Source organism: Festucalex cinctus, chromosome 3, assembly GCF_051991245.1.
Source record: "Festucalex cinctus isolate MCC-2025b chromosome 3, RoL_Fcin_1.0, whole genome shotgun sequence".
NCBI classification, from domain to species: domain Eukaryota; kingdom Metazoa; phylum Chordata; class Actinopteri; order Syngnathiformes; family Syngnathidae; genus Festucalex; species Festucalex cinctus.
The window spans coordinates 8803327-8820511 of NC_135413.1; the positions used below are offsets into that span (position 1 = coordinate 8803327).

At 41.0% G+C, this 17185-nt stretch overlaps 1 protein-coding gene and 2 long non-coding RNA genes across 14 annotated transcripts in view; 1 reads left to right on the top strand and 2 right to left on the bottom strand.

Moving 5' to 3' along the window:
- The window catches only part of frmd4a (FERM domain containing 4A), a 202863-nt gene that overhangs the window by 50051 nt on the left and 135627 nt on the right, over nucleotides 1-17185 (bottom strand). For 11 of the 12 annotated variants that reach the window (XM_077515692.1, XM_077515694.1, XM_077515688.1 and 8 more), the window contains exon 2: nucleotides 12742-12807. In XM_077515692.1, the coding sequence (XP_077371818.1) occupies nucleotides 12742-12807 (66 nt within the window). Of the gene's footprint in view, nucleotides 1-12741; nucleotides 12808-12979; nucleotides 13034-17185 lie in introns of those variants that run through there. The other variant, XM_077515693.1, reaches the window with a different exon arrangement.
- On the top strand, nucleotides 9007-12046 carry LOC144015578 (uncharacterized). The gene is made up of 3 exons (XR_013282758.1): nucleotides 9007-9434; nucleotides 9797-9883; nucleotides 9965-12046. It is a non-coding gene; the product is annotated as an uncharacterized LOC144015578 (long non-coding RNA).
- Nucleotides 9639-12055, bottom strand: LOC144015577 (uncharacterized). Its single transcript, XR_013282757.1, has 3 exons — nucleotides 11737-12055; nucleotides 11065-11292; nucleotides 9639-10791 (listed from the first exon to the last, which is right to left on the bottom strand). It is a non-coding gene; the product is annotated as an uncharacterized LOC144015577 (long non-coding RNA).

Sequence of the window (17185 nt, forward strand, 5' to 3'; positions counted from 1 at the left end):
CAGCACGAAAGTGAACAGAACAGACATCCGACTTTGAAGCAGAAGCTATGTTGTCATCGGTCCGGATACCGGCGGATTGTAATCCAAACAGAAACAGACAGAGATAATCTTCAATCCCGGGACTATTTATTAATGAATTAACGATTTCTAATTTTAATTGAATGACTATGTTCACACACTAAACCATGTCCAATGACAAGGGGCGAACTCGGGGGAGCAGCTGCAGGTCCCCCCGCAGAGCGCACTGACAGGCTGCCACTCGCTCTTTAACTCACAGCGAGTCAGGAATTAAAAGTTATGACATGCGCCAGTGCCTTGTATGGCTAGTCGTGTAGGCTAATGTAATGTAATGTTTTGATCGCTTGTAGATGTTGTCAAAAACATAGATGCCGTTACACGCTGCTTCAGCGATGCGTCATTAATGAAGTATGCCTGCTCCGCAAATATCACTACACATTTTTTCACTTTTTTGCTGTTGTTGGGATGACTTGAACATAAAAATGAGCTACAAAAAAAATGAATGAATAAGCTATGAAATATGAAACTTGAAGATGGAAAATGATCGCAATGGTCCTCTCAAATGAGTCACCATGACACCCGCCCCAAAATGCACACAAGTTTGACTTGTAACTACAATAGTGTAGTGTCCCTCGTGTTTTACTTAGGGTGGGGTGGTGTATGGAGCCACAACCATGACAATAAGATTTGGTATTGAAAAAAAAAATGTCACTGTAGAAGAAGCTGCATTGGCATTGAAACAAGTAGTGGCGCGCCTCGCCTCGCCACGTTAAAACAGTGCCAATAAATTGAAACTGAAAAAAAGAGAAGTGAAACTGAAACCCAGCGAGTTGAAACTGAAAAACCATGAAACTCGAAAAAAAGAGAAAGCGTAAAAATAATCTGCAGATTGGCATTGAAAAAGACATCATAATACAAAAAATATAGTTAAAGAAAATGGTGTTTTTTCAATGTGTGTATTTTATTTTTCAATTCAACCTTTTACAATGCTAATACTTGTTTCAATGCCAATGCAGCTTTTTTCTACAATGACAATTTTTTTTTAAATACCAAATCTTATTGTCAGTGTTGTGGCTCCATAGTCGTGGGACAAAAAATACATAAATTGTGAAACCATCACATTTTCATTTTCTTCATGTGACCAAAAGCATTTGAATTATCACATCCATGATAAGTTATCAATAAAGCACGTATCACAGGCCACATAAAATGGCAAATTATCTTTTCAATGACACAAAATTATTAAATCAGATTTCCCACTGTGGTAATATAACCTAATTTAAGCAAGAAAATACCACAAGGAGCAACAATAAAATAAGCACACTTTGGCTGATGCCTCAGAAGATGAATTGTAAGCTGAATGTGATCTTCAAAGTTGAGGCTGGTTTTGTTGTGTGCTGAGAGGTTGGATCCCAAATGCAGACACAAATAAGATTTGATTTTATTTATTCACATTGAGAAGCAGAACCTATGAGAGCTGCGCACATGACAGTTGGACAGTAATCCGGCAAACCACACACAATTCTCAGCCTGCACCCACAGACATTGAATCATAAAGGAATAAAGAACGACCTCACATAGGTCTCCGACATCACCTAAAGGATTAAAGGTTGACATCACGAACATCACGTTTTGTAAACAGACACTTGTTACATCAGTACCTAACAGACACTGTTACATCAGTACCTAAACAGACACATAACAGGTCATGAACTCTGGCGCATGTGACCCAGGCCATGACAGGTTTCATCTCTTGAGAGTTCAAACTTTCAAAACATTTAAACTGGGTTCAAATCTCGGACGATGACCTTGCCTGCTAATGGAATTGACTTTCCACTGATATTTTCACACTTTCTGTAAATTTCAGGTTCATATCTTTTTCCTAAGGTACTGTATGCTATGGACATCTGAAAGATGCAAGTAGCAAAACTTTAAACCCCTTTTTCTCAAAACTAGGAATTTCAACTTTCGAACATTAAAACTGCTGTAACTTTGTCACTTTTTAAGGTACGTCCATGTATTATATATCATTTTAAAGGGAATTAAATGCAAAATTCGAATATATCAATATCTCAATTTTGATTTTTCTTTGGCCCGTGAGGACCCTTTTGCCAGAGTACATATTATTATTAGTACATATAGTCATAGTGTTGCTGCTAGTAATGAAGTTTTACAATCGAAACAACAGCTGTGTTTCACTGTGTACCGGGTATTGATTCACTGTAGTGACGAGTTTTTCGACACCACGGGGGTAAAGTGCCAAAATAAGTGAGAGAAGAGGAGATTAATGACAGGAAGAGAGTGGAAATGGATGGAGCTGGTGGATGCTGCTGAGAGTGCAGCGACCGTGCCTTTCCTTCCCCTCCTGCTCTCCTCTCAGCCTCTGACCCACACACCTCTGCTGCAGAGTCATGCCTCTGGGCCAGAGCGCTGTACTGCAGAGGAGGGTGAGGGCTGCGGCCGGGATCAGCTTCCAATCGCCAGCCCTAGTGGTTCACGCTGTAGCGTAACGTCCAGTTGTGAGTGATGTATCGTGGAGGCAAAGTGATGACAGCCGCCCGCCTTCACTCATCACCTCGTTAACGGCACCAGGGAGGGACGTTTCAAATCAGAGTTGCGGATGAGGACTGCTGCCTCATGCTCCTGGGCCGTGACATCTTGAGTAAGAGGACACCCCGCCCTGAGTGAGGTTAACCATGGGTGTGCCTTACCCTGCAATACACACATGTATGCACACCCCCTCACACACACGCACGCATGGCCATGCGCTCCACATTCAAACAGCCCCACCCACTCACAACACACTCACACTATTAGCTACTGCACTAAAGGAGAGCATCTTCCGAACAATCTTCCCCCGAGGTCTACTGCTATCTACTCACAGCACACTTACAACCACAGTGACAGATGCTACTGGGAGCTATTTAAAGAGATGCCAGTGACGATGTCATCCCAGCACATACACAAACATACATGCATATACATCTCCACTGACACCGCCTACAATGGTTTTTCTGTTTTCTTTTTCAACACAAAAAAAACAAAACAAGAAAAGCTCAGGATCGCAGACAAGCACAAGAGAGAGAAACAAGTTGGGATGTGCGTGACATAATACTAAAGTCATAACGTAAATATAATGTACAGTGTATAAAAATCAATTCTGGGGCATAAATATACTTTTTAATTTACTGTTGAGCAAAACTGAAGGATCAGAGCTGTGCTATATGCAGCCTCTATTTAACCTTTTTTTTTTTTTGAACAGAATAAGTGGGATATTGCTGCAACAGTGTGACAAGTTGGGTTCAGGTCTAACCTAACACATTTGTCAGGTTGTGACAAATGCTTTCAACAAATCTGAATGGTGAAGAGAGTGTCAGCTTTTAAAATAGCCTACTTCAGTTATTTTTCACTACATGTGCATACACAAGTGCGAACTGTTTTTATTCTGACCTGAAATTGGAGCGCCACCCAAAGTCAGTAACTTTCCCTCCGGTCCACTATAAGCGCCCGTCGAGGATAAGTAGCAGGCATAACCAATGCATGGAAATGTTGGGTTTGGAACTATGCGCTCATTCTAGCATTATCGGTAATGAGTGTTTTCGGCCCTTCTGAAAGGCATGCCACGGTATTTTATTACCACACAGCCGTCAACAATTCGGGCAGATAATAGCAATTATCATGCATCCGTGAAAACCGCAGCGGAACCAGTGGCGGGCGATGAAAAAGGACACAATGATAAAGGCCTGTTGTGAGGGAGATGAGAGCAACAGAAGCAACTCTGGGAGCTTTGCCTTGAGTCACTTGTCTCTACGTTGTTATGAATACAGAAGTGAAGCAAACAGGCTAGGCTGAACTGTCTAATTGGCTTTGGTCTTTCTACCTGCCATGCTGAATGCCATCTCATCTGTGAGGTGGAGACACCAAACATAGGTGTACAACCAGGTTATGGAAGATGAGACTGACAAGATAGTAGTAAGAAGTTTCACACAAGATGCTCTCTGCTAGCACAGGTATTTTTAACAGTAGAGAATTACAGGTCAGTGCAAATGTTGAGGAGATGTGACATATGCAGCACACTGCTAATTAGGTTTATATTCAGAACTTTCACTTGGCCTAACTTTAAAAAACCCAGGTTGTTAAGCCTTACTAGAACGATGGTGTCAAACGATTCACAGGAAACAAGTTAAACAGCACTTTGTAATACTGTACTACGGTGGTACAAGAGTATCTAGAACAAAAAGGCTGATGTAACATTTCCCGAGGAATAAATCAAGACATAAATATTGATGTCTAGGACAAGGTCAAAGCACCAGATCTGACTTTGGATCCAGACGTGCATCAACATTTAATGTGCTCTTATTTGGGCTGCAATGCATCTCCTGCTGACATTTCACTTAAATCAGTGTAAAAGTTTAAAGGAAATCCTGCGAACAAGCATCAAGCAAACGTAGAGGAAGCAAGTCCTCCTTGATGGACGCACAACATAGTTACACAACTTGGCCTCAACGCTCCATTTATTGCCCATTAGCCTACACCGTTTTAGCCTAAGGGAGTGATAGCCATATGAACGACATATATTTTACAAGGGTGGTATATCAGGTGGTGGGTTTCTAGGTTTACAACCTGGCCAATAGGCACTCTGGCCTCCTGGCACATAGCTGCCGGCCAATGAGGCATTGCTCCATAAACAAACCGCAAGAGGACTCCCTCTCAAAAGGTAAGAGAATGGCGGTAAAGGAAGGGGGGAAATAAAAAGTAAACGACCCCTCTGGGATTAAACACCTGGTCAATGTTACAAGTCGCTGACCTGAATAAGATTAGAATTTCAGAGGCCAGATGAGGCTTCACAGGAAAGGAAGAACCAAATCACTGTGAAACAATTAAGAAGACATGAAATGGTCCAGCACAGTAATGGACTATTTTGTCAACGCTTGGAAAAAAAATAAAAATAAATAAATAAATAAATAAATAAATAAATAAATAAATCCACTTCTGGTGGGTTATGGCCATTCCCTCAAGACTTTTTCAGAAAGTCAACATGATAATTTTTCTCTGCTCTTACTAATGGCTCAGTGGCCTACTGAAATCCCAGTTTACGAAACAGTCAATATCTTGAGTAATGCATCACACACGTCTCACACCTCTTTACTTGTTGATAAGAAGGAGATGCCACAGAAATCCAATGCACTCGTCTTCAACGGAACAAGAAATGAGATAAAACCACCTACCTATCCATTTTCTATGCATGTATCCTCATTAGGTTCACGGGTGAGCGGAACCAAATCTCTGCTGAATTTGGGTAAGAGGCAGGGTACATTCTAGACTGGCAAGTGGGTGTATGACTGGATGCACGGAAGGAATGATGGTCAATTGGATGTTTTCCTGGCTGGATACATTGGTGGGATAGTTAGGGAGGTGGCTACATTGATGCATAGATGGAGGATTAGATAAAGGGGAAATAAAAGGGATGGCTGAAAGAATGGACACTATGCCTGGATGCATGGATGGAGGCGATAAGGTAGCGGTTCAGTAGTGTTTGGAGAGTCAGAGTGATTTGGTGGAGGGCAACAGGAGACTGTGACTCAGAAAAGGAGCTCAACGGTGGGAGCATGAAGCAGAAAGCCAAGAGAGCGAGAGAGAGATGTTGAGAGGGATAGAAGATGAGGGGATCAGTTCTGGCACCATAATCAAATCAGACTCAGCAGACCGATCCTCGGCTTGAACGAGAATTTTTTTTCTCCTTTCTCCCTTTCTCTTTCTCACATTTGTCTATTCCTGAGCCCTTATCTACATTTGCTCTCTCTGGCTAAAACCTCCTGACTTTTTACGTCAATCTCTTGAGTCTCCCTTTGCTCCTCCACTATACCAGTATCACTAATTGTCTTCTTTTGTCCACCCCCCACTGCAGTCAGTAATGAGTCAACCCAGAGGGCATTAAAAGAAAGGTCAGCAAAAATGGAGAGGGCTTCAAATGAAATTGCACCGGTCCGAGATTCAACTGTGACCGAGGCAAAGGTACAACCGAGGTGAATGACAATGATGGAAGACAATGAAGAGCCAACAGTAAGAAGTCCTAAATAAAGTTACTGGAAAAGTGGGTTGACATGAACAGAGTCAAAACTACTGAATATGGTCAACTCCTGTGTTGGAGTTTAGGTGTTGGTCAAAGCTGTGGCCAAATTGTTATGTCAATGCACAACCAAATCAACATAAAGCTCCTCCTGCCAGGTCGTTAAGTGTGCTCAGACTGGCTCTGGTACACCTTGAAAATAAGCTCCCACTGGGATGGTTCCCACAAAATGAGGTGTGAGGCGAGCTGAAAACAAGACACTGCTGCTTTGAGAATTGTGGTTGATGGTGGCTTGCTTGGCTTGGGAGGATGAAGAATTGAGAGTTGAGGGCAGGTGATAGGACACAAATGTGAACTGTACTCCCTGGTTAATTGACAAATTCACTGGTCTATAAGACACTCATTAGGTGCGTTTCCATTACCCTCAGTTTTGCGCAAAAGGCATGTTTCGCAAAAGTAAGCTGGTAATGGAAACACCGGATTTGCGAAAAAAAACTCAAATATCGCAAAAAAGTTTTTGCGCTCTCATGAGGTGGTTTTTGAGACGTATCGAAAAAGAAGTATTTCGCAAAAGTGTAATGGAAACACTTTTTGCGCATTAGTAGTCATGTGACACCCGCCCGGTCACGGAGGAAAGGACTGTAACACGTTGTTTATGTGCATTTTTATTAAACTTGCAATTACTATTTGTTTTGAGAATTATTTTGGTTTTGTATTTTAGTTTTACATGCTGAAGTGATTTGTATCGGCTACTGCATGTCATGAGCGCAAAAGAGAGAGAGGTGTAACCGAGCGAGCCTCCTTCAAGAAATTGAGGAGAAGAGAGCTTGAAATCCTGCCCTGCCATGTCTGGTTAATTTAGCAGAAAACATCAGAAACTTTTAACAATTTGTAACCCGCCTTTTACCCAGCTACTGCATGGGAACAACAACATTTTAGGATTACAGGAAGTAGGAAGTACGGGGCCACTCGCTTTCATGTCAGAACTGCTTGCCGACTGCCGAGGGACACACACACACACACACAACAACACCAACACTAAATGCCCGAAACCGCCCGATGAGGGGTGAGTGTTTTTAAAGTAATATAACTACACCGGGCGTCCGTCTACCGTAAACATCATGAGCACCTCCTACAGAACAGCGAGGTCTCGCAAGACGGGACATTCCGAGAATTGCGCCTCAGAAGCGAAACTCTCTTCAATGGAAACACCGACAATTTGAAATTGTACTTTATCGAAATAGTACAATTAGGGATGCACGATATTTATCGGACCGATACAATATCGGCCGATATGGGAAAATATGACGTCATTTTTGATCGGCCCGATATATATGTATATTTTAGCCGATACACAGGTCCGATATATCTATTAAAGTCTGTACACTGTTTGCAACGTGAGGACCCTACAATACACTAAGTCGCGCTACTTACGTCTTGTATAGACCATGTCGCGCTGATTACATCATCTATCACGCCTCTCACTCTTGTAGACCGGCATCTCCAAAAAAAAAAAAAAAAACATGACTTAACCGAAGCTTGGTCCGCCCCACACTACTGTCTAGACTAGCACGTAGCAATCAACATGTCCTCCTCACCAGTGTGGTGGTTTTTCTCCATGGCAGAAGATCAAAACATTTTCAGAAAGGATTCGAAGGCTTTTGCTCACCTGAAAAATCCATCATTATGGCAGAGCTGTTTTGAACAAACTTGAAGGAGGCACAGCTGCAGCAGCTAATGTTGCTAGGCTAACGGCGCTAAGCTAACAAGTCAGCAGCAACAAATCTAAAGGCGGAATGAAATTTACCATCCAGACGACTTTTTGCAAGCACAGGGAGCGAAAGCGGATCAGAGGAGAGAAAGCGGAGCAGAGCCGTTTTGAACGAACTTGAATGAGGCACAGCTGTAGCAGCTAATGTTGCTAGGCTAACGGCGCTAAGTTAAAGAAGACAGCAAGGCAGAACCAACAATTCTAAAGCCATTAACGCCAAAGTTATGGCTTTCATAGCGCTAGACAAGCAGCCATTTTTTGTTTTTTTTGTAGCTGACCCGTTTGTTTGTTTTTTACAAGTTAATAGCACATTTGGAGCTACATTGCATCCTCCGAAGTGGCCACAGCTTGATTGACAAGAATGGACTAACACTACACGTAACGTAACTCTCACCGCAGTTCGGGGTGAACAAAGGATGCATATCATATGTTATTTTATGTTTAACTTTTAAAGCCAAGCCAAGCAGTGAACTAACTATTTAATGCCAGTTACTGTCGGCTGTAACCAAGCCACAACACAACACGTGAATGTGAGCAGCTTATTTATTTATTTATTTATTAATTATTTACCAGTCTGTGTTTCCCTCACGGGACCACGGGAAACAACATAACCACCGACGCACCCACAATTTTGTCTATTTACTTGATTTCATTTTTTTTAAATTAAGGTTGATAAATGTCAATGCATATAATTTTACCAAACGTTCACCTACCTCATCCTCATGCACTATTGCACTTAGGGTTGAATAAATGCATTCCTATTGCATAATGCATACATACATGAATGTTTTGTTTTTCCAGATAAACCAGTTGTAGTTCTGTATTAATTTAAAAACTAACTTTTTATTTTGTGTAATTATCTGTTAGCCATTTCATACAGAAAATAGACATTTGAAAGAAACACATTTGTTTGCTGTCATAATCAGAGCTACTAAAACATCAGTTTTTCCATTCCTGGATGAACAAATTGCAGATTATATGAAGGCTATATTAAATCTAAAAAAACAACAACAACAACAACAAATGTATCTGTTATCGGTATCGACCATACAAAGCAGGAAATTATCGGTTATCGGTATCGGTTGAAAATTTTCATACCGTGCATCACTAAGTACAATATCGCTTTTATTTTTGCGAAAAGGGTAATGGAAACGCACCTATAGGTCGCTTGCACATCGTAATGCATCATGGGAATTTTTTCTTCGGGCGCCATATTGGGTGTCCGCCGGTTCACAAGGTACACTCGTGAGTTACACGGTAGAGCTTATCAACCTGATGTCATTTTCGCAGTATTTTCACGATTTACCGGAAGATCAAAAACAACGATACAGGCAGAAGGTGTCTCTGTGTGGCGGGATTGATCCTAATTACGTCCTGACCAAGGGTGATTTTTTTTTTGACGGAGAAAGCTTGCTGGCCAAATGTGACATCTCTGGACATCTTTCCCTACCTCGTGTTGACAACATGCAACATAACACGCCAACAAATCCCTGGAGGCTTACAATTATTTTGTAAGCGGGTGGATACAGAGTGTAAACTTTAACATCGCATCAGAAGAAACGGTTGCTGTTGCACGTAAGTAAACCACATGGTGTTGGTAATTCTGCACACAAAAATGTTGATTTGTTCTCAGGCTTCCTGTTATTGTGTTTACATGCACAGCTAGGTTTACCTGATGTGGTTTTTCTAATCATTTTATAACAGGCAAATATGGCAGAGCGTATAAGAATAAAAAGTAACTATGCACAGCCTCCCCGTGGCTTAATTAAATTTAATGCTACCCTTTCACTAGTTACATGTTAATCAACTTATTCTAAATGGTTAAGGTTAACCACTCTCAGAGGACGTATTTTTAGTTTCAGTTTCCAGTACAATAAAACGTGTTCATGGTAACTACTGAGCATACTGACAGCTTTTCTTATGATCTCACGGTTAAGGAGGCTGTCACAACACCCAATTTCTGTCTGGTGCCGGATGGCAACAATTCCCATCACTTGTCACGACAACACCAATAGTATTACCAGGTATGTATGGCTTTACTTTTTGTAGTTTCTTATTTAATTCTATGTTTCATATTTTCATTACAATGTTTGTAATATTTTCAGATTCAGGCACAGATGAGTTTAACTGGACGGACTTCTGCGACTTTGTGGTGTGGACAAAGTGTGATTGAGCGAGTCCACCCAGATCGCTCGTTTTGGCCAGAGTTTTTTTTTTCCCCAAAGTCCCCTCCTTACCTGAACTGCTCGGGAGAGCATTTACTAGATCAGCAGTGGACTTCCAGTGTTCCTGCTCAGCCGCTGTCACCTACCACTTGCTCATGTACTTCAAAGATGCGGAATAAAGTAGTTTTTTGTGCTGCAGCAGATTGTAAAATCAAATGATATCACTTGAAGTGTGCCAATCTAGACTGCCAAAAGGACAGTAGTTTTGTGACAAGTGTGAAACAAGGATTATTGGGAAAACTGTAACACAGTACTGGTACTTGTCTTACATTAAACAAATTTAAAAGAGAGCAACTTTTTCCTCTGTACATAGTATAATGAAAGTCATTGCGTACCCCATCAACATTACATCATACCGTCATCTCAGGATGGTAGGCACCTGTGCTAAAATAAACTACATTAATTAACAGTTCAATTTTATCCCTGAAATTACTACATCTAATCATTATTCACTTCATTTTTTTGTGCTTTTAGAAATAATAGAGATTTATGCCATTACTTTAAGAGGGACCATATTGCACATTGAGTCAAATCCTGTCATTTGTATTATGTACAGCTTTGTAAACAAACCCAACAATAGAATTTGTATAATCGCTGCCTTTATTAGCTCCAAACAAACAGTCGCATGTTGTCCTCCTCCAATGCTTTGATGCTCGTCTTCGTTTCCATCATGTCATTGGCAATCAAGTCGGTGTGGCATGAGATCCCTAAAGAAATAATAATAAAAAAAGATCACAAAAAAATACGGTACCAGTAATAGGTTTAATATAGTACAGTAGTATAGTTTTTTTTGTCAGTGTAAAAGAAATGTACACATTTTGTTGCATTTTTTAATGTATGAACATTGCAACAGGCAAATACTTATTTCTATAAACACTTCCAAATGTCTCTAAAATATAAGGTGCATGTACACACACAAACAAACACATACATTCACTCATGCATACAATATATCATGTAATGAATTCTGAGTGGCATACCAGAGTCAATGATGTCAGCAGTACTTGAGGGTACAGGTTACTGGAGCCATCTGGCTGCATAACTGCAACAATCTCTGCCACTTCAAGTCGCCTTTTCTTTGCTTGTCTCTCCTGTGCACGTTCATATCTTGGCACCGACTGGGCTGAGACATAGATGTAACTTGGGACCCAACTTTAATGTTGGAGCTCAGTCGGGATGATTGGACAGAAAAACGGGCGCAGGGCGACCTGTTAAAATAAACAAATATATAAACAAATAAAATATGGAAAGACTGGTTATTTTACCGCAGTAGGGTGGCCGTGAATAAGTTCTTTAGCATGATGTGTAGGCTACCGAATAAGTTCTTTAGCATGATGTGTAGGCTACCGGGGGTCTGTTTACTTGCATCACCCCCTTCTGTCTCTTTTTTCCAAGTTTACATTTTGCCACCAAAAAACATGTTATCGGCATTAAGAGCCCAAGACTAATCAATCCAATTTCAGCAGTAAACACTTTGCACTGGCACTACTTGGGTGAAAATGTTCGATGTTAGCTTTCGGCTAACGTCCGCTAGCCAGCTTGTACTACCGAACTTGCTTGCTCATGAATCCAAAACATAAGCAACTTGCCCATATATGGGCGGTCGAAACGTTATTAATCCTCATGCATTAAATAAAGGTAAACAAGCTTACCGCTCACAAAGTGATGGCTGCACACACGAGCCCAAAGTAACGACTTCCCTCCGGAGTCCGCACTCCTCTGTCTCCAGGCCCTGGTTCCTAATTATTTTCGGAATTCGGCAGAAAGGCCGACCATTTTCCCCCTGGGCTTTGTTCGAACAGCCAACGATGCAGCAACAATGTACCATTTTAAACGCAGAAAACAAACGTGATAGATACGTGTTAGACCGAATCGCTACGTAAATGGAGGCCACCCAGCATGGCGACTACGAGAAATCCGAGGCGGAAGTGACGACACGTGCAAGCGACCTATTGCCAAGAAGCAACCCTATAGTCTCCTACCATCACCCACTCTCTCTGTCCAGCAGGTTTATTAACCTCATTGTTACCGAAGTCTGAATTACTGTTGGCCGATACGTTGAATGCCCTAAAGGACTGCAAAAAGTTACAACTTGCCTATTCATCCTAAAATCATTGATTAAAAAGTTAATGAGGGTTGCTGAGCATGATTAATATTAGCCTGTTTAGAACCTTTTATTCAACGTGTGCTCTAATGTAGTGTTATCTAATGTGCACATAAATATGTAACTATGGTATATTACATTTTGTTGTCTGTATTTGCTTTTGTTTCTCTTTGTTTTACAATGCTGTCTGCAACCAGGTTGGCATTGCAAATGAGAATCTGTTTGAAATTGCCTTATTTCTCTTAGGGACTGTTTTTATGAGACCCTTTGTAGGTTGCTGTCAGGCACCCTAAGACATCCAGATATTCTGTGGTGTTGAGATGATCACTCAAGAACAGATTTAGGCATTGCAGGTGCATCGCCCCGGGCATCTGTCTGTTTAATGTCTTTGCGGTCAGGTGAGCATGCATGAGAAAAGTGCAAAGTCACCTACTGCTGACACATTTTGCCCAGTCAGCAGCAACCATGGACCCCAACGGGACACCAGCATTACTCCTCCCTTGCCCGGAGTTAGGAACAGAGGAATGAAAGAGCTGGAGGAACAACAACTCACCTGCACCAGGAGTTCCAGCTTTCTATCATCCAGGAGATGGACCTGACATCGCCTCCCCTCCGTCATCTGTGCGACAGAAGAAATATTGGTCAATACTTGTTGGTATTTATTCGCAAAGAAAACTCACATTGTTCAATATTCCAAGAAGAGTCTGTGAACTCTCCTCAGTCATAACAAGGTTAGATTGCTGTAGATTGCTAAAGACACAATGGTTGAACACAGTCATGTGTTGACAGACCTTTCCAGCAATCCCTCCTTTGAGCTGGAAAAGCAGCATCCATCAAAGCATTAACTACGGTGACCACAAAGAGAGCGGCTGATTGTGACGTTTGAATTGTTGATGCAATGCTTGCTGAATAGAGCTGTCAAGTCCATAAACACACAAGCAGGTGCAACGGCAAAATAGTGTGGGAAACATGCAGCACACACACAATTACAGTACAAGCTAAACAATCCGCGTGGTAGACAAAGCTGAGGCAAGGCTGTCCAAACATGTCTGCACATTTCAAAATTCATACAAGTTCGAGTGGAGATGTACAGGCTGGTTGGGATTAGTTGAATATATTTGTGTCTGATCCTTGTGAATGTAGTCTTTTGCTATACTTTGTTGTTTTCTCCTGGTTTCTTGATGTTCACTGGACTCGTAAATTGACGACTCAGTGGTATTGTCAGGTAGTTGTCACGCAGTTATATAATTCCTGCAGCGCGGTGCTGCTTTTCGCACCTGCGCTCTATTCCACAGACGTATGAGGCAACTGCATGTGTGACTGGGCAAACAAACTCCTGTGTTGCAGCTTATCCCAACTAGGGGTGTTAAAAAAAATCGATTCGGCAATATATCGCGATACTACATCGCGCAATTCTCGAATCGATTCACTAGGCGGCTGAATCGATTTTTAAACTTCCATTTTTAATGGAAAAATATTCAACAAAACATCTTACTTCGGGTTAGGGTTCACACCTTAAGCATGGAAGAATGTTATATGAACGTAACATTAAGCCTGAAAATTTTATTTTAATTCTGTTCAAACATGAAACGGATTACAACCTGTATAAGACTGAAGTTTCAGATAAATAAATAATACATTTTCATACAAATCTGACACTCTACAAGTTTACTGATTAGTATTTTCTAAATTTGAATGGAAAAAGATCGCAACAATCAACTTATAAATTCTTATCGGGATTAATCGGTATCGAATCGAATCGTGACCTGTGAATCGTGATACGAATCGAATCGTCAGGTACTAGGCAATTCACACCCCTAATCCCAACGGTGTTAGGCTCTTTTTGAAAGCTTAGGCTGAGATCAAACTGAAGTGTCTTTACACCAACTGAAAATTCTGCAATTCTAAACATTTTCCCACCCAGTGTCACTGTTATGCATAAAGGGCACCAAGACAAAATTAGTGTCAAAAACATCTGTGCTTTAACACATCTAATTATGATGTGTATACGCACAGTGGCCAAATCTACCGATGGGCCAATTTTTTGGGAATGCAGCCAGAAAACCTTGGTGTGAAGTTTAACACCTGACACTCGTTTCTTTCTCTACCATGGAGAGTAGAATCCAATTTCCACTATCCAGCATGCATTTTATACTTCCAACTAGGGCTGCACGATTAATCTAAATCTAACCGACATCGAGGTTTGACCAAGTGCAATAACCTAATCGCAAAACAGAGCTGTTTTAGATAGTTTTTCTTTTGTTTCCCTTTGTTGTTTGAGTTTTTAGCGGTATTAGCCAACGACAATTGCCGATGCGCGAGTCTAGCGTTGTTGGCTTATACACGTTAGTCGGCGCTTCAGTGCCTTTTTTTTCCCGCTCCGTTGCCTTCATTCTGTACAGCACAACCATAACGAGTGCACCTCGAGTGCACCGAAGTGGATTTAATGAAAGAAGGGACTTCTGCCGCTACAAAGGAGGGGAGAGAGCAACTTGTGCCAAAGAAGGGCGGTAGGTCTGTAATTTGGATGTATTTCGGATTTCACAAAAATGACGTGGACCAAAAGAAAAGCGTCAGATACAAAATGTGCTATCAGCGAGTAGCCAGATCGAGAGGCAACACGACCAACTTATATCAACACTTTAAAAAACCACCACCGACTACAATATGAAGCATGTCAACCAGGTTAAAAAAAAAAAAAAGACTGACGAAAGGCAAAAACTAGCGGCCGTGCTAAGCAAACATCGCTAACAGCAGCATTCACGTTAGTCACGCCTTACGAAAAAAGTTCGCATAGGCACAAAGAAATTACAAGGGCTAGTTAGGCACAAAGAAAGTACAAGAAAGGGCTATAAACTGTTACATTGTCAAGGAAATGATTCACCTAAATTCTGTCAGGGGAAGGCTTCAAAAGCCTTATGCACACAATGGACAGACCTCAAAGTTTTTCACTGTTAATACAAGAGTTTTGTCATGAGTATTGAGCTTTAAAGCTTTGTTTACTTGATATAAGTGCATAATAGTGTGCAATGTTTACCTGTTTAAATGTTGACACTTGCTACTTGAAGATTGTTTACATTAACTTATTAACGGTTCTTTTTGTCTTGTTTGAATTTCATCATGCTACAAAAAAAAATAATTGGGATGTTATTTTCCATTCTGTGTTATTATTCTGGATATGTAACTATATTATAATCTCACCATAGCCTGAGCCTCAATGTATTGTTTTTTTTTTTTTGGCAAATTACTTGGTTAAGAAGCAGAATGTAGGTCAAAGCCCCCCCTAGCATATTCACCAGAAGAGGACGTCTCCGCCTCATACTTTTAATCAAATAGTGACATTATAGTATTGCATTGTTAAAATATTGATCAAATTACTTGTCTGAAACTAAACTGACTCACAATTGTGGTGTTTTCATGCATTTTAATATGTAAAATACAAAAATAGCAAATCGAATCGCAATCACTAAATTAGTCTGAAAAATTGCAATTAGGTTTTTTTCCAAAATTGTGCAGCCCTACTTCCAACCTTCACACAGAGGCGCCAACATGCAAGCTTCAGGTCATAAGTGACTATCACTACGTTTCAAGGGGTGCATGGCTCTCTACCCAACTTTTTGTGGAACACACACATAAGGATTAGCCATAGTAAATATTGAACAGGTTTAGCACATCCAAAAATCGGGCGTTTGCTGAATTTGTCATCTTCCATGGATCAGGAAGTAGCCTGCTAGCTAACCAACAGATACAAACAAAACAAACACAAATTAGCAGTTTGGTCTTGGTTGATGTAAGGTACTCAATTTCGTGGCTTTTACCTGAAGCAACAACAGAAGAAGAAACAGCTTCTTTTTTTTTTTTTTTTTTTACTTTAATGTACCGAAGACGAAACAGATCATGCAGAAACCTTTGCGCACGCCCATTTCCTGGTTGCAAGGCAGAGGTGGCGTGCTCCAGCGATCACCAAAGTCATAAAAACACCGTATATACAATAAACTGAACTATATTTACCCTTTAATATGTACTAGTGGATGAATTTTTAATGGTTATAGTTAAATATAAGCAAAAAAAACAAAAAATATTGGCAACATAAGTTCTACTTTCTAGTCCCTGATCGTAAAATGGCTGCAGGAGGGCAGCCCATAATGGCATCGGTCACCGCCGCGAGTCCCGATACATTAAAATAAGACTGGTATTGGCACTGATACGACACCTGGTATCATCGTTACTCATCTATCATAGTCAGGGTGATACCACCTCTGCCTCAATTTGAGCCAGGAAAAACCCTCACTAAAGTTGACGAACACACGCAAACACACAAATACTACGGTACGACGGGTGTAAATCGCTTAAATTAATAAACATTGGAGAAAACATTCTGAATAAGTTCCAAACCTTAGCAGCCATTCACACATGCTAAACAAGTTTATAACGTTCACCACAAGGTGGACAGGGTGTGTCCATGCCACAGCATGGTGCGGTGTTGGGGGGTAACAATTAAACACACTATCAGAGCAGCTTGCATTGCGGTGACCTGTGAGAGGAAAATACACTCATGCACCATGCAAACTGTTCAAGCATGTGCCGCCGCTTGCGCTTTAAGGCCTCAGCTGAACCCGCCCATTTGCCACTGACTGATCCCCTGTGGTTTGAGGCTTTGGATGGTGTGCACCTGTGCACACAAACACGTTTCTTACCCAAACCTTTGGCTTTCATCTTGGATTTATCTTTTCATGTTTATACTGTATACAAGTCATTTTTTATTAGTACTACCTTGGGGGTGTGATTCGTGACAACAGAATTGTCACCAGCCATGTGTTCTTAAACATTTCACACACTGAAGAGGTTAAAGTATGAGTTTTCCATGTTTTTGATATCCAACTTAAGGTCCATCTATTACACTAGTGTGTGTTTTTTAAGACAACCCAGCAAACTAGTAGAAGGACTATGTCTAAAGCCTAATTTATGCCTCCACGTTTGCTCTCGCGTCGATGAGC